Raw genomic sequence first — 24,833 nt, 5'->3', positions numbered from 1 at the left:
AGACCCCAGCACTGGAGTGAAACTGTAATCCTTAGTGTGTTACTGAGGCGACCAACACACTATGGAGAATGTGAAGCTAAACAATTTGGGGGGTGGGGGGGAGGACATGAATGCGTGAAGGACCGGCAGTCATTCTGCTTGGACTGGGACAGGACAGGATTAGTTGTGAAAAACCACTCCTGTGTCTCTCTACTTTGGAGGCTCTTTTAAAAAGCTTAATGGTGATTTGGGCTGCACAAAAAAAATCACAGTCCTGAGTTAGAAAAATAAGGGCTGTTAAACACATCGCAAGAGTCTGAATTTATCACAGTAGAAAAGAAAAAATATTTTTTAAATCACATCTGACACTTTTTGTCCAACATATGGCTATTTTACGCTCACTACAAGGAATGAGTGCAGAAATCCTGTACCAACATGGTACCGGTACCAGCACATTCGATACCTACCAGGCCAAAGTACAACATAGATATCAATAGGGATGGGTACCGAATTCGGTAGATTTATCGGTACCCATCCCTATTGATATCTATGTTGTACTTTGGCCGAATTCTGTCCGTACTTTGTAGTACCAGTTCACGTAAAATCAAACAGTACCATGTTTTGGTACCTAAACATATCCTTGTGACTGCAAGAGGGTGGAAGAGTAGTCAATTTTCGCAAACGCAGCATTGCACACACCAGAGTAATGACGTATGTAGCAGCGAACTGAATCAACAAAACAAGCGTGGCTGATAGGAAGAGATCGAAGGTAGCGCTCCACTTTTCAAGATACGATGCAGGTTACGTTGCATTATCTGTGTTCAAGGTTTACCTCGGCAAATTTCTAATCTGAGGAAGCAGTGTGATGATTGATGATTCAGATCGACTCCCTCTGTTTCCTGCTCGTTCGCCTCCCTCCCCTCTCGCTCTTGTATCGAATCCTCACCTTAAACACAGTGATTTGCCTGTTTATCATGTGGATATCAACCGTGGAAATGTAGTAGATGAAGAGATACTTTTGTTCGCTCAGTCACCTAACAGACACTAAATTAAGGCACGGTACAGACTGCCTAGTGTGAGTGCGTCCTAAAAGTTGCTCTCCATCTCTCCAACTTGGCACAGCTGGTGCCGTATGAAGCTCTCTGTCAGGATGGATGGATCCAGAGTGATTTTGAAGGAGTGACAGAGCCACAGGCTTGTCCTCACTGCTTATTTTCATCGCAGAATGAAGCAATTTTTAACTTTCTGTTAATTTTTTGCAGTGAATACAAATATAATGTTGGCTTTATCTACTTTTAATGTTCATTTATAAGTGTCTGTATTGTTTTCTGCATTGTACATTGTTTTTGAGTTTTGTGAAACGCGCTTTACAAATAAAATGTATTATTATTATTATAATTATAACCTATCGGACCCTGTGTGTGACGTTTATGCTTCTGCATGGACGGCTGCATGATTGACTGATGAGTGAGGAGCAGACTCTGCTCTTACCAGGGAAAGTTGGGAAAAGAACTGCGTGAGGAAAGAAGATGTGCTGTAAACGTAGTTCATGGTAGAGGAAGTAGTTTGTTTATTTTCATTTGTAAAACTTTAATTGGTAAAATTTTATACCTTTCCTATCTTTATTTATTCATTCAGTTATTTTGACTCCATACTCTATTGTCCAACTCACATTTTTCCAAGAGGGGAAATTAGAGGAATAGGGGTAGTGGGCTGGGTTTTAATTTGTGCAATATAAAAAAATCCATTGGGTAGTTATAGTAGTTTAGGTTTTCCATGTTGGAGTAATTTGTAAAAACACTTGTGATGTTACATTACAATGGTGTACGATGTTGTTTTGATATATTTGATATTTGATAGTGTTTTGATATTGAGAAATAAATATCTAAAATTCAGAAGTTTTGAGGTCATACAACATTTATTATTGCATTTAATTCACACACAAAAGTACTGATAATGGGTACTGTTGTGTACTGGTTCACAGGTACTGGGAATCAGCACCATACCAGTTCAAATGTAAAAGGTACCCATGCCTAGGTATCGATACATATTTTAACACCCTGCCACCTCAAAAGGAGGGCAAGAAACTCCTGAAATGTGTGATTTATGTGTTCAGTTACACTGGTTTCTTTCTCTTATCCCATGTTCAACTGGCATCTCGTAAAGCAATTTCTGCTAATCTTCTATGATACCCAGACAGCTTTTGTTCTCTCACTGACTGTCAACACACCTTTTGTTCTCTTAAAAGTATCGATTCAGGCACCATTTAGGTATAAGCTCTCTATAAAAGTATCGATTTAGCACCGGTATTGAAAAACCCCACATGCTACTCAACAGAATCACACCATTTTGATTCAGTCACCGAAGAGAAAACTCAGGATGAAACTCACTGTTATAAATGTGTTGGCTAAAAATGTTTGATTTATCATGGATTCATGAGAAACATTCCACAGTTAGCTGAAGTTAAAGCTATATCAGATGGTTTAATATTATCGTATAATTGTCACAATGATTTAAAAAAATGATTTTCACTCACGCTTTTCTTATGTAGTGTGAGCCTGAGAAAAATTCAGACTTACAGATTCAAGCCATAGAAATTCACCACATTTATTTGGAATAATTTCCTTTGTTTTCATACAAAATTGTGAATCACGGTTAGAAAAGAAACCTCAGTGCCACTTTTTTAAATTATCATACAGCCTTTACAACTTGTCTGCCTTTCTTCCCAGATGCTGCTGGAGAGCTCCAAAGATCTGCTCGCTGATTGGCTGGACAAAAAGTTTGGTAGTCAAGTCACAGAAAACTCAATCTTCTCTATTCTGCCCAAATACTGGGAGGGAGAGTACCACAAAGACATGGAGGCTCTGAATGTGAGTGTCAGGAAATAGAAGAAAGATCTTTAAGGTGCTGGTTGGTTTAAAAAAAAAAAAAAAAAAAAAAAAAGATTGTTGCAGGCCAGTGAAATCATGAAGTCTTCAGTGTTGGTCAGAAACAGCCGTGTTTTGTTGAATTGTTTGTCAGGTTCAATAAAAGTAGTAAATAGTAGAATTGATTCCACAGCTTTAACCCCTTAAAGCCTGTTGTATCATATTTGATACATACTTTTATGATACCTCTATCTAATCAATATGCTCAATAAATTACTCAAAAAACTTCTGAATACAATACAATACAATACAACAACTTTATTTATCCCCGAAGGAAAATTCATTTGTCTGGAGTCTCATCTGTTTCTGGTAGAATTATAAAGTCTTATTGCTGATGGTATGAAAGATCTTCTGTATCTTTCTGTCCTGCAGCGAAGAGAGAGGAGCCGTCCACCACCGTTGTTTCTTTGGTCATTTAGGGAGATATGAAGTGGAATCTGATAAGTGATAAAAAAAAAACCCTCAAGTGGATTATCAGTTACCAAAAACACCTAATATATCAAATGAGATACTAAAAATATATTTGTTAAATTATATGGAAATTTGGATTTTTTTTTAAATTTCAGTAGAAAGTTAAACATTTCAGTTCCAATAACTGAGAATTTTCTGGCTATTATTTGTGTTTTCAGGCTTTAAGGGGTTAAACAATAAAACTCTGCTGCTGACGAGTGCTGTGACCACACTCACGGTGTGAATTTTCCCTTTAAAAATCAATGAATGTATCGTAGATGTCTTAAAATTTTCTTAAAACTTGTTAGATAATCCAACAAGGCCATTGTTTTAGCAACAGTTTAGGACACCTGTGTGTATCATGATGTTGCTATTGGAGGTTAAGATATTGCTGATTATTTGACTAAACTGACTATGTGTTCTCCAGGTTCTCCCTGCAGACGTTCTTACTCGTGTCAGTGAATACGTCCCAGAGATTGTGGAGTTTGTGCGGAAGGTCGTCTCAAACGGATACGGGTGAGTATCAAACTCAGCTGTTTACAGCCAACGTTAAACATCAACACTATACCAGTAAAGATTTAATGACTTTTTTCTGATGTTTGTAGGTATGAATCAAACGGTTCTGTCTACTTTGACACCGCTAAGTTTGATTCCAGTCCGCGTCACTCGTATGCCAAACTGGTGCCAGAGGCAGTTGGAGATCAGAAAGCTTTACAGGAAGGAGAAGGTACATTTTCTACGGAATATCAACCAGAACAACAAGCTTTTCCTCGCTCCTCACCCTGATGTGCAGATTTGATCTTATTACAGTAAATCACGGGTGTCAAACTCAAGGCCCAGGGGCCAAATGCGGCCCACGGTGCAGTTTTACCCGGCCTGCAAGATCATTTCATTTTTTAATTAGGAGCGGCTCACCTGATGAGGTCTGCAGATTTCCCCCAGTATAAAAATGTAAATTTAACCTTGAAGATTTAACAAAGAAATCCTTGTTAAGTCTTAGTCTGTTTTAGATTCACAATTTTTCATTTTATATCATATTGTGACCTTTTAAACTCCTAACTTTGACTTTTAGTCCCATATTTTTACCTTTAAAACTCCTGATCTAGAATTTTATCTCATATTTTGACCTTTTAGAGTCACAATTTTGAATTTTATCTTCTATTTTGACCTTTTTTTTTAACTTTTGATTTTGTATTTCATCTCATCTTGACCTTTAAACTCATGATTGTAACTCTATCTCATATGTTTGCCTTTTAAAAATCTTATTTTGACTTTTAATCTTGTATCTTGACCTTTAGGACTTGTAAAGATGACTTTTTATCTCAGAGTTTGAGCCTTTAATCATTTTTTTTTTATTTGACATGGACACACACTAACACCGATGTTGTGATCTTTAATCATTTTGACTTTTTTTTAGAAATCTTAATTATTTATCTCACTGTTCAATTTTCCCTGTAATTGTACATTACCTGTGAAAACATGGCTGACAGTTTTTTAGTTAAATCTCGACCCTGTTCGGCCCTCAGGTTAGACCTAAATTCAGTTTCTGCCCATGCTGTGATTGATTTTGACACCCCTGTAGTAAATGATTCTGATCAGTAGAGGTTTTATTTGTGGACAGATAAAACAGTCCACTAACAGTGGTGTAGTGCTCAGCCACTGTTAGTGTTGTCTTTATTGATGCTACCACTTGGAGTCAGCATTGTTTACATCTTCACCTGAATGCCTTTAACATGGCTGATCATTTCTCTTAAGAAATGTTAGATTACCTTGTTTCTCTCTTTATTCCAACTTTTTGAGTCCTGGTTAATAACGAGAGTCTCTCTGTCCCTCGTTTGTTGCTGCAGGTGATCTGAGCATCTCAGCTGACAGATTAAGTGAGAAGAAGTCGCCCAATGACTTTGCCCTGTGGAAAGCTTCAAAACCAGGAGAGCCTTCATGGGACTCACCGTGGGGGAAGGTAGAATCATTTTTAATGTTTGTGTGGTGTCACAGTTAGGGATGAACAGCTACCGTTTTAAATGATAACATGATAACATTTCTACAGTTGTCATGCCATTCAGATGTGATCACCATTAAAACTGTTAGTAATAATAGTGCTTTAATATCACAGTTAATGTCAGGACAGCATGCCACATGGACTTGTTTATTGTGAGAAAATAAGCACATAGGTGGACGAGGGACTCAAACTTGCAGGGGTTTCTGTTCTTGTCTGAATCACAGCAAGTAGCCTGTCTTTAACTGTCAGGAATAAAGGAAAAAACCCTCAGACTTTTGGAGTAGCATGCACTGGCTTTAACTGCTCCTCATCTGCTCATGTCGCAGTGAAAAGTGCTCCCAAACTTTGTAGCAGTCCTGTATCTAAAAATATTAATCCATCTGCAGAATGGATATTAAATAGCACACTCAATGAGCCAACAGACGGTTATATTATGATGTATTTTAGGTCAGCTGAGTGAAATAGCCAGATGTAAATATAATGTCATGATGTGTTCAGATGTAAGATCAGGAAAACGAAAATGCAATTTTTAATGGAAAGTTTTAATAATAAGAGTTTTCAGGATGAGATACACTATATTATCAAAAGTATTTGCTCACTTGCCTTGACTCGCATATGAACTTAAGTAACATCTCATTCTTAATCCATAGAGTTTAATATGTTGTCGGTCCACCCTTTGCAGCTATAACAGCTTCAACTCTTCTGGGAAAGCTTTCCACAAGGTTTAGGAGTGTGTTTATGGGAATTTTTGACCATTCTTCCAGAAGCATATTTGTGAGGTCACACACTGATGTTGGGCGAGAGGGCCTTGGTCTCAGTCTCCGCTCTAATTCATCCCAAAGGTGTTCTATGGGGTTGAGGTCAGGACTCTGTGCAGGCCAGTCAAGTTCATCCACACCAAACTCTCTTATCCATGTCTTTATGGACCTTGCTTTGTGCACTGGTGCACAGTCATGGTGGAACAGGAAGGGGCCATCCCCAAACTGTTCCCTCCAAAATCTTCTTGGTATGCTGAAGCATTCAGAGTTCCTTTGACTGGAACTAAGGGGCCAAGTCCAGCTCCTGAAAAACAGCCCCACACCATAATCCCCCCTCCACCAAACTTTACACTTGGCACAATGCAGTCAGAGAAGTACCGTTCTCCTGGCAACCACCAAACCCAGACTCATCCATCAGATTGCCAGATGGAGAAGCGCGATTGGTCACTCCAGAGAAGGCGTCTCCACTGCTCTAGAGTCCAGTGGCGGCGTGCTTTACACCACTGCATTCGACGCGTTGCATTGCACTTGGTGACGTATGGCTTGGATGCAGCTGCTCGGCCATAGAAACCCATTCATGAAGCTCTCTACGCACTGTTCTCGAGCTAATCTGAAGGCCACATGAAGTTTGGAGGTCTGTAGCGTTGACTCTGCAGAAAGTTGGCAACCTCTGCGCACTATGCGCCTCAGTATCCTCTGACCCTGCTCCATCATTTTACGTGGCCTACCACTTGGTGGCTGAGTTGCTGTCATTCCCAATGGCTTCCACTTTGTTGTAATACCACTGACAGTTGACTGTGGAATATTTAGGAGTGAGGAAATTTCACCACTGGACTTGTTGCATAGGTGGCATCCTATCACAGTACCACGCTGGAATTCACTGAGCTCCTGAGAGTGACCCATTCTTTCACAAATGTTTGTAGAAACAGTCTGCATGCCTAGGTGCTTGATTTTATTCATCTGTGGACATGGAAGTGATTGGAACACCTGATTTACATTATTTATATGGGTGAGTGAATACTTTTGGCAATATATTGTATGTGTTTTTAAAATAGATCTAACAGAATCATGACCTTTTCATCGGTGGATCCCATGTCGCTTATTTATCAGTCCTGGGTCCGCTGTCTTTGGTCAAACTGGAAGTTATTTCTGATCTGCCATCTTAAGGACCATCCCAAAGATCCTTTTTTGGTCTGAAGACCAAAGACCAAGACTGAGATTTGAAGACAGATGAGCAGAGACACATGGGAGCACTGACTTGGCAACGTGCTCCCGCCAAGTCCGTGAGGGCTTAGGGCTGTTGTACTCTCGTAAAGTGTGTGAGGGATATCTCGCTGACTTTGAGCCCTTCATTCACCCTTTCCATGAGTGGGCATATCTGCAGACGTGAGGGAATTACCCATAGTTTATAGCATTGTGACGTATGACAGGTATTCCCATGGAAGCCCGCTAGCAAACCCTATGAAAGTGAAGTGAAAAGAACAAAATTGTAAACCAAAAAAAAGAGGGTGCAAAAGGGGTTGATGTCACAAAAAATAAGTATTTAGCCTTTAAGTATAACATTCTTCATCCAGTGAGAAAATAGGTCTATAGGTAAGGCACGCTTGTTTTTATCTTTGTTTTTATCTCTGATGGATGCTGACTGTCAACAAAAACAAAGGGCTGTCTCATTCCTGTTTCTACCACTTTGAGCCCTTGCACTCAGTGACTTTCCAGAAGCAGGCAGTCCATAAGGGCTCAGGGTTAGGGAGGAGATCGAGATTCAGCCTCTGTTCAATAGAAACAGCCCCTCATAAAAGGCGTATATACTCAACTGAAAACCAGTGTTTTAGCTTCAGTCAGAAATTATGCATAATAAGGGAGAAATGCACCTGCTAATTGACTAAGGGACAAAGTGTGTGGGAGGAGCTTAGCAGCTTGGATGCGTTGAGTGAGATGGGATTATTAGACTGAGATACGGAAAACGTAGACAGTGGAGAAGTTTATTGAAGAAAGATGAAAATGAGGACTTTTCTTTTTTTTTAATTAAATGCTTTAACAGGGACGGCCTGGTTGGCACATTGAATGTTCGGCCATGGCTGGCTCCATCCTGGGAGAGTCTATGGACATCCACGGTGGAGGGTTTGATCTCCGATTTCCTCATCACGACAACGAGCTGGCTCAGTCTGAGGTACAAAAACCAGAGAGTCAGTCTTAGAGTTGATTTACCTAAATTTAAGCTTTTAGAGTCACAAACTAATTTAAAGGTGATGTTGAATTTCCTTTTCTCTCACAGGCTTTCTTTGAGAACGATCACTGGGTCAGATATTTCCTCCACACCGGTCACCTGACGATCGCCGGCTGTAAGATGTCAAAATCTCTGAAAAACTTCATCACCATTAAAGATGCTTTGGGGAAGAACACAGGTGACTAACCTTTGGAGTCGGTCATATGTAGGGAGCAGCTGTTTTCCTTTTTAACATAAATGTCTGTTGTCACCATGGAAATGTTTACCTCCCCTAATAATTTCAGCTGAAGGCTGTTACCTCTGAAGGTAACAGTCATTTCTGACCTCAAAAATCATCCAATTTAATGTGCATCACAAGTCTCTTAAGTTGCATTACGTGTCTTTCACTTTAGTGTTTTCCTTGCATCTTAAGGCAGCCTTACACCTAACGACTTTTCCTCTGATTTCAAAGTTGTGTTTCGAGCTGCAGTCAGATCCCTGCACCTGTGTGTTTATCTATCAGTTCATTCCAGGCTGACATGACAGGAACGATAAACCGCCACTGGGATTTTCAAAGTAAAAGCCTGGTCAGTTTGTTTCTGTAGTAGGATGACTCACATTTTCAAACGGTACTTTTATTCTGACATGTTTCCAGGATAGTTCCTCAGTTGTTGCAGTAACATGCAAAGTTGCTTCGGTGTTTAGCTCCTTTCGTTTCTACTCAATGTAAATTATTTAAAAACATCAGATTATAAGAGATATTAACTCAAATATGATCTCCATCTTTTTCTGCATATTATTCTCTATTCAAAAATTGTTGTTTCCACCAGTCGATGATAGGAAATAACCTCAAAGGAATCATATTCTAGTCTTGTAGTTAGTAACCCACAGTCTTTGCAAAATCTTAGTCTTAGACTAAAAACTCAAGGGCTTGCTGACAAATTGTCACTTGATGTGAGTCTTTTTAAAGACTTTTGAGAGTTTTAGCAAAGTGCACTGGTTTAAGGCCGGCATTAGTCCGTCCTTCCAGAAACAGAGAGTCACGAGGAGATAAAGCAGAGGAGAGAGGACAGAGGAAATAGAGAATTGAGGCATCCTTTCCTCTACAGAATCAGTTTGTGATGACATCAATTAGCTGTCAGTCTGACTGTTTCTGCACAAATCAACCCTGTAATAATGTTGATTAAGAAGCATCAGATTACAAACACCTGAACAGAATAAAAGAACCTGCAGTCTGATAACATACCACAGATTTTTCTAATATCAATCATTTGATTTGTATTCATGATCTGTGAACTTTTCATAAACACAGGGCCTTTTATAGTGTCATACACATTTAAAATTATTTAATAGGTCTTAACTTTTAAGAAAATATTGAGATCATATTTAGCAACAATTAAACCTGATGCATGTTAACAATCAGCCTTATATAAACTTTATTAACATGATGATGGACAAACATTGACAAACATTCATATGGGCTTTTATTCTCTTTATAATCAAATCAAATAAATGACCATGACTGAAAATATTTCTATTTGAATACATGAGGTTTTTTGCAAATGTGAAAATCTCAGACTCAGAAAACAAGGCAAATGTTTAATTTTGTGCTGAAACTTTATGATACCGATTTTATAACTTTAATACTCATTATTTTATTCCTTTCATCATGTGAAATAAGTTTTTTAAATCCCAGCTTATCACATACGGACTCCTTATAAAATGACAGCTGCTGCAGCATCCAATCAGGGAGTAATATTCAGAACGGCTTTCAGAATAAGTTTTGTCCTCACTCATGGATCCTCAATTCTCTGTCCGAGCAACTAAAGTGCTCAAAGATGGTTCTCAGCATGGTTGGTCAGAAACTGAGGACACATGATTTAAGAGACCTTTACTTCTGCAACCAGACCTGCTGAAAAAGTGGGTGGTGGAAACACCTTTATTACCTGCCCACAGATCAGCCAAGGGAAAATCACAGTTACAGTACTAAAAAATAATAATAATAATAATACATTTTATTTATAAAGCACTTTCAATCAAAGTGCTGTGCATAGAATTAAAAGAATGAAAAGAAAATACTTAAGATTTGAAGCAGAATTAATCAACATTACTTAGCCCCATATACAGAGGTATTCAGCAGAACAAAGTGGACTGGGGGTTTAGTTCATCTAAACTCCTCAAAGCCAGAGAGCAACATAAAATCAGAAATAAATGAAGAGCGTAGCGATCTTTTTAAACCTTGTCCCTTCATTGACTGTTTTCATTTTCCTGTCTTTCAGCTCGACAGCTCCGTCTGGCTTTCTTGATGCATTCCTGGAAAGACACCCTGGACTACTCCTCAAACACGATGGAGTCCGCCGTCCAGTACGAGAAATTCATGAATGTATGTTAAACGACTCATGTACTCTTCAGTTCAAAGACAAAAGGGGTTTTTTTCTTATGTGCTGTTATTTGTTATTCTTTCCATGAACAGGAGTTTTTCCTGAATGTCAAAGACATCCTGCGTACTCCCACTGATATCACCAGTCAGTTTGAGAAGTGGGAGGCTGCAGAGGTGGAGCTGAACAACGGGTGAGGAACAAGATTCATCAGACATTGGCCTGAAATCTTCTCATATCGGAAACCTGAACGAAATTTCAAAACTTGTTACAATTTTGAAATTTAAAAAACAAATTTATCTGTCAGTTGTATACACCTACAAAAAAAAAAAAAAATTGATACCTTGAACTTTAAGGTCACTTATTTTTACCTCTTTAAGACAACTTTATATCGCTCTCAGAGGTCCCCAAAACATGCCTGTGAAGTTTGTCGCTGTAAAAAACACTCCAGTGTTGGATTTTTGTATGTCTAAAACCCCCTCTGTTTCAGTCCTACTCAGAACGAGCTGTTTCTTTGTCTGTGGCTTTAAATGTTAATGAGCTTTCTGACCACGCCCCTCTCAAGAAATCGATGTGGCTCTGCTGATCCTCCTCTCAGTGAACTTTCTTCCAAGCGGGGAGCGAACCTGGGGGCGGAGCTAACTCCCCGCATGACATCATGAGGGGAAAATCTGAGAACAGCTTGTTTCAGCCCACATTTTCTAAAAAGTGAAGAAGGGGTGGGGTGGATTTTTCTTGTCCTCAAGGGGATTGTGGGCAGGCCAGGGGCACATATTTTTGTTAGAAAAGCCTGAAAAAGTGATTTTTGCATAATATGTGACCTTTAAGGTAACTGCCTTAGAGGGCTAAGACAAAAAAAATCCTCAATTTGCCTCAACTGCTTTCTATTGTCTACTCTCTCTGACCCTTTTAACTTAATGCACTTACAGGAATTTCTATCCATTTGAAACATTCAGATACCAAGTGGTAATCCTCAGTGCTTTTTGAAGATGCACTTCAATGTGTACAGAAAACTGTTGGATATCCAGTAACTTAGAGTACATACCGAGGTGGCCCAGCATGTCTTCATCTGAACTGCATCAGTTTAGATGCAACTTTTACTGCCAAGCATTACGTTGACTGATGTGATCAGCAGTATATCTCTTGTAATACTGCTTTATTTATCCAGTCCAGCCTTGCTCAGAGTGGTGGGCATCCTGTCTCTTTTTAGAGATCTGGATTATGTGTCTCAGCTCAGTAATAAACGCCAGTCTTTTTGCTCATAAACTCCTTTTCATTTGGCGTTATTTTGCCTTTTCTTCTTTAAAACAAAAGAATGGAAATAAAAGAAGCTGTCTCTCAAACAGGAGCCAACTCCCACTGTTCACTAAAGGAGCCAGCTTTTTGAGCTGACTTGTCTGCTAACAACACATCACAACTCCCTACTAACTTGTCTTGACTTGAGTTGTCATTTCAATACACAGGATGGATTTCCTAGCTAGAATATCACTTTGTCCAATAACACATTTATGTCAACATGAGGGAGAAAAGCTGCTAAAGAGGCACTGCTTGCCTCTTCGCTTGTGGCTAATTCACTGCATTTCATTCTTATCAGCATGTAGGGACACAGCCATGGTAAGAGAGCCACAGAAATGATGTATGGGCTGTTGTTAGAATTGGAGGAGCAGAGAGTTCTTACATCAGGTCATCACTGAAGACAGATTGCTTTAATGCAGATTATGGATATATGTACCGAAGTGCAGATGCACCTGAATGCCAATTCCATGTTGAACCCATGACAATGCTTTGTCTGAACGACCTCCCTGAGCTTATCTGCACCTTTAAACCAATTAACATTATCTCTGTCTGTCTCGTGTTGTCCAGTTTCTATGACAGGAAGTCAGCCGTCCATGAGGCTCTGTGCGATAATGTGGACACTCGCACCGCCATGGAGGAGATGAGAGTCCTGGTCAGTCAGAGTAACAGCTACATCGCTAACAGGAAAAGTGCCAAACTGAGGCCGAACCGTATGCTGGTGGAAAGCATCGCCGTGTATCTGACAAACATGCTGAAGGTGAGCATTTTTCTATGGCTGATTCTTCTTTAGGAGCTGTCATGTACGTGATAAAACAATCAAATTAATGGTTACTGGGCTCTTACTTTACAATAAAAATAATAATAGCTTTATTTGTACAGTACTTTTAGGCCTTGTCCACACAGAGAGGAAAACGATATGTTGCCTTTTCATTTTGAAAAAGTTTTCTGTAAAGACGGGATCATTTCAGGAAATATCCATGCAAGCACGGAACCACTGAAACGACTGAAAATGCTGTAGTGCATATGCCAAGCCTGTATATGGCGCTGTATTAGTGCTACGGAAATGCACCAAAAGAGAGAAGATCACAGAAAACTTACAAAAACTTTTTTATAGTTGTTTTATAGTTTTTATAGTTTCATACTGCTGTATTTAAACTCAAAAGCACCTCGAGTTTCTCTCAGTGAACCCACCCAGTTTGCCCTTATTGGTTTAAAGACTCAAGTCCCTTTTACTAAAATCAAACACACATAGAAACCCAACTAACTGGTTTTTTGTCTGTTTTGTAGATATTTGGTGCTATTGAAGGGTCTGAGTCTGTTGGTTTCCCAGTCGGAGGACAAGGACAGAATGTGGATGTAAGTAAAGAAAAATCATTTCTGTTTATGTTGTCTGGAGAAAAGTTTCATGTTTACTGCTCATTGATAAATAACACAGAAATTTATCTCAAAGTCACTTAATCTTGTCTCAAACATGGATTTATTATTACATTATTTCAGAAGTTTTCAGCTCTTCTTTCTCCTGGACTATCGCTGTAAATGCAGCTTCTTAATTGTTTGTTCTTCCAGCTGGAGAGCACAGTGATGCCGTACCTCACCGTGTTGTCAGATTTCAGAGAAGGCATCAGAAAAATTGCCAGAGAGCAGAAAGGTAAGGACCGGGGGTCTCATTTATAAAACACCGCATAGAATCCAGTCCAATCTGTAAGTGCACCCAAACCTCAGAAATGGCGTTCGCCAGGAAGTAGAAGAAACCTTCTGACACTTAAACTGAGGCACTTCAGAATGAGGGCTGGTTAGACAACAGTGGTGGTTAGTTTACTATTACGGCAGGATTGGACACAATCCAAGATGAGGCAGACTGACCCCATGCTGCTGCTTCATTCACAGGCTCCTCACATAGATCCAAAAATCCACCATTAGTCATTATGCTCGAGTTTACACCATAAAATTAAAACCTCCATTGTTCCAAAGGCTTTTCCCTCTCTGCTCAAACGCTGCGTTTCTCCATGTTTTCAGTGGCTAAGGCAAAAATCTCTTTAGTAGGCAAAGCAAGTTTATTTGTATCACACATTTCAGGAACAAGGCAATTCAAAAGGGCTTCATATAAGGCATCAAAAACAGTAACAAAGGGAAAAACACCTAAAAAAAAGTGATTAAGAGCCAATAAAACCCACAATACATAAAAAAACAGTCTTTTTTCTTGTTAAATTAGTCTTTGAAATTATTTTTCACCTCATTTAGTGACTGAGTTGCTGCAGCTTTGTGACATTGTCCGTGATGATACGCTACCAGAGCTCGGCGTCCGACTGGAAGATCATGAAGGTAACTTAAAATGTCAACGTTCTCTCTGTGAGTCTAAGTTTGTCTGTTATGGGTTATTTTAAGGCATATCACTTAAACACGGTCAGGTTTAATGACATTTTGTTACATAAAGACCTCCAGTCAGCTATGTATCTTTGAACTACTGCTGTTTAACTTCAGATACTTATATAAAGAACCGCACATAAGGGGGCACATTTTGCTTTAACAATGAGTTTGGTCATTCAGATACCAAGTGGCATCACTCCAGTCTTTGCGTCCATATTCTGCATTAACAATCCGTCTTCACAGACGGCCTTATATCAGAACGCAGCTCCATCAGTCGTCGACACTCTGGGATGTGGGTAGTGTTGTGTGGTTGTGAATAAACTGCCTTTCTAAAAACAATGTTCTTCTTTTTAGGTTATTTTCTGGGCTTATGCCTTTATTAGAGAGGGCAGCTAATAAGAGATAGGAAATGTGGGGAGTGGGAGTTTTGCATCAAACATGTACCAGGATTGGAGTCCAAACCTGCAACAAGGGTGTTGAGGATTATACCCTCGCATTATGGTCACCTACTGTACCAGCTTAGCTAAATCTGCTAGCAAGCCTGGGTGGCAGTGTTGTAGTACCCGAGTCCAGGACTCGGACTCAAGTCTGACTTGAGTTCTGATTTGAAGGACTCGTGACTTGACTTGGACTCGAGGTTTGGTGATTCGACTGCAACACTGCTGAGTGGACATAAATGGAGCCATGCTGTTTGTTTGAGAAGAATACAGCAGATCACATCAGTTGATGCATGTTGTGTCCACACAACCAATCCAGTCCAGATGAAGACATCTCAGACCACATCTCTACGCAGTCTAAGCTATCATCTATCAAACAGTTTTCAGTACACATTAAGCTGTGTCCACACTAAGCATTTAGGATATCCACATGGCATCTGAATGCCCCAAACTAATGCAAGTCTCTGCCAATGCATTGTATCAATGGAGTGAAAGCAACTTGAGTTTTGCTGTCATGACTGAAAAGGTTAAAAAAAAAAAAAGCTATTTTTGTATTACATTTTGAAAGGAAAAAAAAAAGGTAAGGCCAAAGTTAGTTCAAAAGAATGGAAAAGAAAATAGTTGTACCCTAGACGTGTTGTCCTAATAAAACAGTGACTGTGTTCCAGGCCTGCCTACTGTGGTCAAACTGGTCGACAAGGAGACGTTACTGAAGGAGCGAGAGGAGAAAAAGAAGGTAAGCATGCCATAACATTCAGAGTAAAGATGATTTATCTACACAGCATTTATCTAGACAAGGTTATTAAGTGCCCTAATACAGCGGTTCTCAACTGGCGGGTCAGGACTCAGAAGTGAGTCATGAATCCTTTCCAGTGGGTTTGGAAGGTATGCATGGGTACAAAACTGTCAAAAGTATATGCTTTCAAAAAGTTCTCCTATCACTTTTTTTACCTTCTAAGGTCCAGACTGTGCTACTTTTTCATTAAATAAATCTGATTGGCTCTAAATTTGCACAAATAGGGGTCCCAATTAGTCATGAAGGAGCTGATGGGGATCCTGAGGTTGGAGCAATTGAGAACCACTCACTGCTTTACAGTCGATTCAAAGAGTTTCACACAATAAACAGGATTAAAGACATGGGCGAGTTACAGAATTAGAAATAAGAACCATCAGAAATAACAGCATTACATTAATTGTTAATCATCCTGTGAAAATCAGTTTTAAACAGATATTTGAAAACAGCATAATGTCCTCTAACAGGGTTTTCCGGAGTTTAGGGAAAAGCCTTATCACCTTTTGTCACAAGCCTTTACCCCAGGGCAGCTAAGAATGGTACTCTGGAGGAGCTTACAGCACAAGGCATAATAATATATGGAGGGTCCAGAAAGTTCTGGGGTCTGCCAGATATTCCAAGCATCTTAACTCAGTCCTTTGTTCTACAGGCAGCCAGTGAAGGGAGGAAAGGATTGTGGGCCTTAAAGTTTGTCTTGGTTAAATGTGGAGGTCAGCATTCTGCACTTGCTGGAGTCGAGCCATTGAGAACTGACGAGCAAAAGGATTATTACAGCAGTCAAACTGCAAACAAACAGAGGTGTGAATAAAGGCTTTCTACGTCTGAGAAGGATGGGTTGATTTAATCTTGATTTTTTGAAGTGATAGTAACAGGATTTAACGAGATTATTGTAGTGTGGGATGATTTGAAGTTCTGCTTCAGTGTAATACCAAGATTTCTACCTGTAAGATCCAATAAGATATACTTTAATGTTGCCGGACTCTGTCCCACAGCTACAAAATCAATAACTGCATTAATAGAGATCATGTTGATTTTATATTGGATGTTAGTGGCCCGAAGAAAAGCTTTAATTTTCTTGCTGAGTGATTAGGACCAAAGACTAGTTACTCTGTTTTGCCTGCATTCATGTGCAGAAAATAACTGTACATAAGTCCAACAGCAGAGTGATGCCTGTCACCAGTGCTCATCCTCGGTCATTTTAAGCCTGATAGCAGCTGTTTCAGTTCTGAGCCTCTGTTCTGCTTGAACTTGTCATAAATCTACTGTCAGGCCGGCAACACATTACAGGATTTTAAGCCCCATTTGAGGCAAGATCTGCCTCCCCGGGGGGCGTATCCCAAGTGGAGCCTGTTCACAAATGATTGTTTTTCTGAATAATCCTCATGTGTGTGGCGTCAACACAATTATTTTACTGCTCCTGATCGTGTCGTATCCTCCCAGACCCTGAATCCTAAATATTGAACATGTTTGATATTTAGGATTCCCACAACAACCAATGAGAGCGAGCAGGCGAGGTTGCGTCACCAGCTGGATCATACATACTTTTGCCACTCACACCTTTAAACACAACTGTAGCTTCGTTCAGCCAGGATTTCATCATTCATCATTCATTGATTTTTTTCTGATCACCTGAGGTCGTTGGTGGGTCAGTAGGTGTGTGGTCTGCAGTGATCTGACAGTCTGGCTGAGTTGTCTAGTGTGTGCGTTCAGAGGTTTAAAGATGGAGTTTGAAATTGTCCTCGTATCTGTGATTTCCCACGTTTTTAAAATCTTTTCAGATTTAAAAATAGTCCAGTGTGTGGCCAGCCTTAGTTGGGTTTAATCAACTCATGAAAAACAATTCTGAAAATAGTTCTGTAATTCTGTGTTAGTGATTGATCCAGGTTAGAGAGAAATGCTCATAAAGTAAAGCATAAATGTCATTTAACCCGAGAGAATTTCCTCAAACCTGATTGGTTAGAACATCACAGCTTTAAGGACAAAGCTGCACAACACCAAAACAGTTTATGGGTACAAAAAAAAAAACAAAAAAAAACCAGAGGGATTAAGAGTCTAAAAGCTGGTGTGTGTCCTTTGACAGGACAGCAGAACAAGGATGTTAAAGTCCACATCAGTGTCAGTGATCATGTTTGAAAGGAACTCCACATACAGTTTGGTAGCTGGACATCAGAAACTCAGCTGGGCGTGTGTACAATTTAGACAATCTCGGACTTAAGCACCTTTTTGCTGCATGCTTAGTTTTCTAAGGTTGGATAAGGGGAGAGGATGTTAAAAATGGATGGAAAACTTAGCAAACTCCATCTCTTAGTGGTTTAAAGTCTTTATTTTCTTGGATAAAAAAATAAAGAATTTCTTTGCTTCTTTCATAGATGGATGAAGAAAAGAAGAGGAAGAAGGAGGAAGCCGCCAAGAAGAAACAAGAACAAGAGGTAAATAAAAGGGTTTCATCAAGATCAACTGTCTGGATCTAGAGAATCTGGAGTATAAATCACCCCAGTGTTTACATTTGTTGCAGTCATGTAATCTTGACTAATTGCAAATGTCAAACGGAGGTTAGGAAGTAAAGAATTATGGTTAAGAATCAAAATAAATGGAAGATAATTTGTCAATCAGTTTTTATTTATAGAGCACTTTTCATACTACACAATGTAGCACAAACTTCTAACCTTGCAAAGCAGATGGATTCGCCCATTTTTTTTGTTTCTCACTGACAAATCCATCTTGCAAAGCTCCTGTCTGAACCATTAGGGCCCGGTTAGAAAGTGACAGGACCAATCAGCAACAATGGGCAGTACTTTCAGGCGGAGTTGTGACATAAACAAGCAGCAACAAGAGGCCGGTGTAATTATGGCGAAAGAGATTAGTGTGAATGCTGCTAAAGCACCAGTTTTATCAGAACTTGACAACGTTTCTTCATTAAAAGAAGAACAAAGAACAGCAGTGAGTTGTTTTCTTTTCAAAAAAGACAAAAGTCGTGTACTGACATGTCTACAGTCGCCATGGTTCACGTTATGCAGTTCTCTATGGAGTTTACTCTCAGTAGCAGCACACCTCAGTGTGGGGCTACGTCAAAAACGGAAAAATGGCTTGTTTTCCCATTTTTTTACATTGTTGGAATAACGAGAGTTTCTCCCATTTTTTGACTCTGGTTTCAATGGATCTGCCAGAAAATACACTGACTATCTTATACATCGGACTTTATGGTACCCTTCTGTTGTTTTTCTTAATGATGAACACATTCATTTACTCGTCTCTCTTTCTGTTTCAGATGGCTAAGCTCGCCAAGATGAAAATCCCTCCATGTGAAATGTTTCGCAAAGAAACTGACAAGTACTCACAATTTGATGAGATGGTAAGACCTACACCTATTTCACCACTGATTTTAGAGAAAGAGAAAGCACAAGGCTTGATGCGATAATTTTCTTTTATTTCTGCCAGTGTTAAAATAGTTTTGGATTATTCATCAGCAAAGCTTGAAACCAAGTCAGAGACTGATCTGTTTTTCTTATTATCGACCTTTCATCATTTTTGGTTTGAACAAATCCTCTTAATATATTGTAGATGCCATTCTTTGAAGGGTCTACTGAAGAATTGCATTTCTTAGAATTTCAAGATTTGGAGGAAGTCTGTATCGAGAAAGAAACAAATCACAGCAGCCCACTTCTAAATCCTCGTTTCTCTGTTCTTTCTTCATGAACAGGGTTTCCCCACTCATGATGCAGAAGGAAAAGAGCTGAGCAAAGGACAAGCTAAGAAGCTGCGTAAGCTCTACGAGGCCCAGGAAAAATTACATAACGAGTTTCTTCAGATGAACCAGAATGGGAACTGAATGTGTCTGAAACTATCCAAGCCATCCGCTCCACAGAGAACCCTGCAGAATAAATGTTAAGGCCAGAGATGGTCATCGTTTGTCTCCTGTTTATCTGTTGAGGATCAGAAAACAACAGCGAGTTTCAAGGAATGACGGTTAAAATCAACACAACAGTCTGTGCATCATTTTTAAAATAAAGGGAACAGAGTTCAGTGAAGACTTCTTCCTTTTGTATTTTTGTTTCTTGCCACAGAATAAGCAATAACTGAAGTTCAGTCTGTTGATTTGGCAGAAGGCTAATGAAGCTCTGTTAGCATTGATCATGGTTTTGAACTAATAATACTGCCAGTCAGCTGAGGGAAATATAGATGTGCTGTGTTTGGTAAACTTGAGTTTTTAAATAAATGCCAAACTTGGAGCATTTAGGGAATTGTAATTCACCTTAGAAATAAAGTGATAAATTAAAGAAACTCCAAAATACATGCCATTGTAAATTCTTGTGTGACCATAAATCACTTTTATGCATTATTCCAAAAGATAATTGGTAATGTGATGTCAAAGATCTCCAACAGAGTTTCATTAGGTCAGCATTTTATACAGTGCTCTTAAGTTTTCACCCCCTTGGATGTTTTACGCTTTTATTGATTTTATAAATCAGTCGTCGATATATCTGGCTTTGTTGACAACAAGTTTTACAAAAAAACTCTTTAATGCCAAAGTGAAAACAGATTTCTACAAGGAATGTCAATAAACATCTGTAACATAAAATAAGTGTCTGCTTAAATATTTACCCCTTTTAAGTGACTAACAATTGTTTCAATAGAAGAAACCCAGTTTCACCCTCAGTTTCTTTACAAGACAATCAATATGATGGTTAAAAGACAAATGTTCTTTCTAACAAAAAGCTGCGGGACTTACACGTTTAAACACATTCATTTGCCTCGTTGTAGGGCTGCTAGGGCTTAAGGGGTTAACCCTTTAAGCCCTAGAGGGACCAAAATTTGGTCCTGCTCACCTTGATCCAAACAAACTCTCTCTGTGCACTCTATTTTTGCACAAAAATAGTCATGTTACACATGAAATTAAACATAAGAAGCTCAGCTACAAGCCCAAATAAAGCATTTTTGCCTACACCACATCCAAGTCAAAAAGGACTCAAATCAATGACCACATATCAAAGTGGCCGTAGTGCTACGTAGTCAGATACCCCCCCCATAGGATGGTGCCTGGTACTATGGTCTCATTTGAAAGCCCAGCCTCTACTGAAAATTCTAGTCATGTTTGTGCAGTTTCCATTTGTTTCAACAGTTTTTGTTAGTTTTTTGCACTTTATTTTATGTTGTTTTTGTGCCATTAAAAATAAATCTGCTCCTCTTGCTGTCAAAATTTAGTTCCTTTGTAAGACTTCCTTTGAAAGGGCACTACATAAAGGTCTGGGTGATTTGAGGGAGAAAAAAAAAGAATTCCATGATGCAGTGACCACCTACAATGGCATATGAGAAAAAAAAGTTTGCTACCAGTGATTTTTCAGATGACAGATTTTGCCAAATTGGGTCCATTTTGGCACTAGAGGGGATTTCGCCTGGATATTTTTTAATAAAATCTCTCTTATTTTGTCCTGATAACCCTCAAGTGGCATGAAATTTGAAAGAGGTAATGTCAACATGTGGTGCTTTGGCCTACTGGACATTTTTGGACTTCAACTGCATTATGTCTATGAGATATCTATGCTAAAATTGAAAAAAAAAATCAGAAAATGAAATTTTTCAAGTGCCAACTTGATTCTCTCTTATCTAGTAACACATATACACATATTTACACTTCTGAATAAATTTCACAAGTGCCCTCTTCATAATGGTACCTTGATCATTCAAACAGACCTTGTAGTTACAGAGTTATACTCATTTAAAGATGGACTGGAAATTTCGAGCACCTGCCTAATAAAAGAGGCTCAGGCTAACATTAAGGTAAAAATCTGAGCATTGCCTTGATTTTGTGACTTAGACCTTGAGAAGCACATCATTTTGGTCTTGTTGGCTTTAAGTATGAGTCTAAAATCACAGGTTTCTCTGGAAGACATTAAAGGCTGCCTGTAGTTTGTCGCACTTTCTAAGGAAGATGACGATGCATACATCACTGTATCATCCGCGTAGAAATGAAACTGCGTCAGTAACATTCGTACACAACTTGAATATAAATAATAAAATTCCAAGTCAAAATGTTTTAGGCAGCTTAGTTCGTGATCAAGTTTGTTCTTCCTTAGATCAAAATGCAAAGTATACCAGATTTTAGACCTTTGGTTCTATTCTAGTAAAACTCTGACAACACTGATGCCTTTCTGGTTACCACGGCAATAAAAACAGAACTTACAGACCGCCAAGACCTCAGCTTGTCTTTAATCATGAAAAATTGCAAAAAAATTCTGCACACTGGCTTAAATTGTACAAATTTCTAGTATCACATTGGTCAAGAGAGATTACAGGAGTATTTGTGTGATTTATATATGCAGACAGCACTTTGGACTGTTAATGGATTTATTCCTCTCTGTTTCATTTACAGTAGTAGTTTCTAAAAGCTTTGGTTCATGTCAGCTTTCTGAAATGCTGTTTATCAAATGTCCTGCACAATATTTGTTGGATTATTAGCAATCTTTATATATTTATCTTAAAAGTGGCAGATTGTTTGATTGATGATTTGTATGATGCATTGATTTATAAATGATTATAACATGGCTCATTAGATGCTGACCTTAACTACTCGTGTTGTTGTTGTTGAAGGGGGCTGATGATTTTTCCAGAGCAACAGGAGACCATACAGGGCACATCTTGTTCCCTGAAAGGGTTCACTGGAGCAGTGTTTCCCAACCATTTTTCTGTGGACCCTCCCCAGTTGGGATGTATTGATGATATCAGTGTGTGTGTGTTGGGTCAGTAGCATTGGTGCTAGCATCCTGGCTAATAGTTACCTCATCTAGACCTGAAAAACATAGCAAGCTATTATTGGGTTAAAGTTATGAATTCGTGCTATTTTTAACCAAGTAAAAAAAAAAAGTTTCTACCCATTTTTGCCACTTCTTTGGAAACTTTTCGCCACATTTAACCCATTTTTTCTACCTTTTTGCCATGTTCTCCCATCACTTTTAACCCCTTTTTATCACTTTGTATTAACTTGAACCCTTTTTGTCACTTTTCTGCCACTTTCTGCCCACTTTTGCCTTTGACCACTTTTTTGCCCAATTTGACCTTTTTTCTTATCACTTTTATCCCATTTTTACCACCTTTTCACACACTTAATCCCTTTAGGCCAATTATAACCCATTTTTTCCTTTATTTTGACACAAGTTTTGTCCAATTTTAACCCATTGATTGGCCACTTTTTTTTTTTTAGCAATTTTCACCCATTTCTGACTTTTTTTGCCACCTTTTGCCCACTTTTGCCATCTCCATGATCCCCCAGTTGGCTGGGCTGAAAGCTCTCCCCTATATCTCCCCTATAGGCCACCTTGACTGTAACGTTATTTAAAAAGTCTGTTCTGTATCGATTAAGGTGTGCCTTGAGATTTTGGCTTAACCTTAGGTGTGCCTTGGGCAAAAAAAGTTTGAAAACCACTCTGCTCTACAGGTAGGAGGGCACCAATATCATTCCCCACTTGGAGCAAGACGGGTGTGCATACTTTAGTGATATTTTTGGGGTAAGGGGCTTAGGTTCATTCCAAGACATTAAAGGGGACATATTATGCAAAAATCAATTTTTCAGGCTTTTGTAACACAAATATGTGTCCCTGGCCTGTCCACAATCCCCTCAAATATCAGAAAAATCCATTCTCTCTCCCCCTCTCAGAAAATGTGTGCTGAAACAAGCTGTTCTCAGATTTTACATCAAGTGACCTCACCAAGGGCGTAAGCACCCGTCCCCAGGTTTGGTTGGCCGTCCCCCACTTACAGGAAAGTTCCACCCTCCTCTCCTGATCCTCCTCTTAGCCATCAGCTGAGATGCTGGATAACTCAGTGGGTTACCCTGCTGACTACAGTCTGGGAGATTGATGGTTTGAATTCCAGTCAGGTCCTAAACTTTGGATAAAATTGTCTGTAACATCAGGAGTGCTGCATCCATTTCCTGAGAAGGGTGTGGTCAGGGGCGCAGTCAGATGGCTAGTTACCATTTAAAGCCACAGACAGAAACGATAACCTTGCAAAGCATTTCCTTGTTTCTCACTGGTGAATCCATCTTGCAAAGCTCCCCTCTGAACTGTTTGGGCTGGGCTAGAAAGTGACAGGAACAGGCAGTGACAGGGGAAGTACTTTCAGGCGCAGCAGATTCATGACGTAAACAAGCAGCAGCAAGAACTGGTGCAGTTACGGAGGAAGAGATTAGTGTGGATGCTGCTAAAGCGCCAGTTTTATCAGAACTTGACAACATTTCTTCATTTAAAGAAGAACAAAGAACAGCAGTGAGTTGTTTTCTTTTCAAAAACAACAAAAGTCGAGTACTGACATGTCAACAGTCGCCATGTTTCACATTATTCCTCAGTAGCTGCGCACGCGCAGCTCGATAGCAGCTATGTCACGTGTTTTGTTGCTCTGACTGGCCCGTAGAGATGTGACAGACAGAACATTCACCCAATCACACTCCGAATTTTTTTCAAAGCCTCTGCCTTTTCTCAAACATTTCCTATTAAAGCTTTCCCAGATGGATGTGTGAAACAAATCCATCTGGTGTGTCAGGTTACAGAAACGGCTCATTCTGAGAAGGGCTGAAACAGAGGGGGTTTAGACATAAAGAAATCCAATGTTGGAGTTTTTTTACAGCAATAAACTTCACAGGCATGTTTTGGGGACCTCTGAGACCAATATAAACTTGTCTTAAAAGGGTAAAATATGTCGTCTTTAAGAATCTCTTTAACTTACCAGGAACTTCTTTCTTTTTCTACCTTCAGCTGTGACAGCAATGCTACCTATGGTTTTCTCTGGGACAGCTCACTGACTGCATCTGTTTCATGTATTACTGACTAAATCCAACAGCATAGTTTCTACCCTTTCTGCTACTTTACTGGAAGCTACTGCTAAACCTCTATCTCTTTACCGAGCATGGATGAGGGACCTACCATCTACTGTTTGTTACTGGAATTGAATCTGGCAAAACACTCTCCTATCTTCCATACATCCTAACCACCAAGTTATTCACTTTAATATCATTCATCGCACGTATTATACACCTCGCACTCTCTGTAAAATGAAAGCACTATCATCTCCTAATTGATATTTCTAGATTGCCAGCACCTGTTACTGCCACAGGTGAGTTTAAATGAGCATCACATGCTTGTAATAAAATGATTTACCCACAGTTTTAAAAGGGGGACAGTCATTTTGTCCAGCCAAATTTTTTTTTATTTTGTGTAAAACTATGTCCATTTTGGCTGTTTTTTAATGCTT

General features: G+C 39.3%; 1 protein-coding gene across 2 annotated transcripts in view; it reads left to right on the top strand.

Annotated features, from left to right (window-relative positions):
- Positions 1 to 19,881, top strand: part of cars1 (cysteinyl-tRNA synthetase 1) — a 32,692-nt gene extending 12,811 nt beyond the window's left edge. For both annotated transcript variants that reach the window (XM_041793203.1, XM_041793194.1), the window contains 16 exons: positions 2,709 to 2,849; positions 3,784 to 3,872; positions 3,962 to 4,083; positions 5,204 to 5,316; positions 8,155 to 8,283; positions 8,389 to 8,518; positions 10,599 to 10,702; positions 10,793 to 10,890; positions 12,561 to 12,750; positions 13,281 to 13,349; positions 13,560 to 13,641; positions 14,235 to 14,315; positions 15,466 to 15,533; positions 17,960 to 18,019; positions 18,859 to 18,942; positions 19,291 to 19,881. In XM_041793203.1, coding sequence (XP_041649137.1) covers positions 2,709 to 2,849; positions 3,784 to 3,872; positions 3,962 to 4,083; positions 5,204 to 5,316; positions 8,155 to 8,283; positions 8,389 to 8,518; positions 10,599 to 10,702; positions 10,793 to 10,890; positions 12,561 to 12,750; positions 13,281 to 13,349; positions 13,560 to 13,641; positions 14,235 to 14,315; positions 15,466 to 15,533; positions 17,960 to 18,019; positions 18,859 to 18,942; positions 19,291 to 19,419 — 1,689 coding nt within the window. In that variant the 3' untranslated portion in view covers positions 19,420 to 19,881. The remainder of the gene's footprint in view (positions 1 to 2,708; positions 2,850 to 3,783; positions 3,873 to 3,961; positions 4,084 to 5,203; positions 5,317 to 8,154; positions 8,284 to 8,388; positions 8,519 to 10,598; positions 10,703 to 10,792; positions 10,891 to 12,560; positions 12,751 to 13,280; positions 13,350 to 13,559; positions 13,642 to 14,234; positions 14,316 to 15,465; positions 15,534 to 17,959; positions 18,020 to 18,858; positions 18,943 to 19,290) is intronic.
- The last annotated feature ends 4,952 nt before the right edge of the window (positions 19,882 to 24,833 follow it).

This window comes from Cheilinus undulatus, linkage group 1 (assembly GCF_018320785.1).
Source record: "Cheilinus undulatus linkage group 1, ASM1832078v1, whole genome shotgun sequence".
NCBI classification, from domain to species: domain Eukaryota; kingdom Metazoa; phylum Chordata; class Actinopteri; order Labriformes; family Labridae; genus Cheilinus; species Cheilinus undulatus.
The sequence above is the reverse complement of the archived record's forward strand: the minus strand, read 5'-3'. Positions and strand labels throughout refer to the sequence as shown.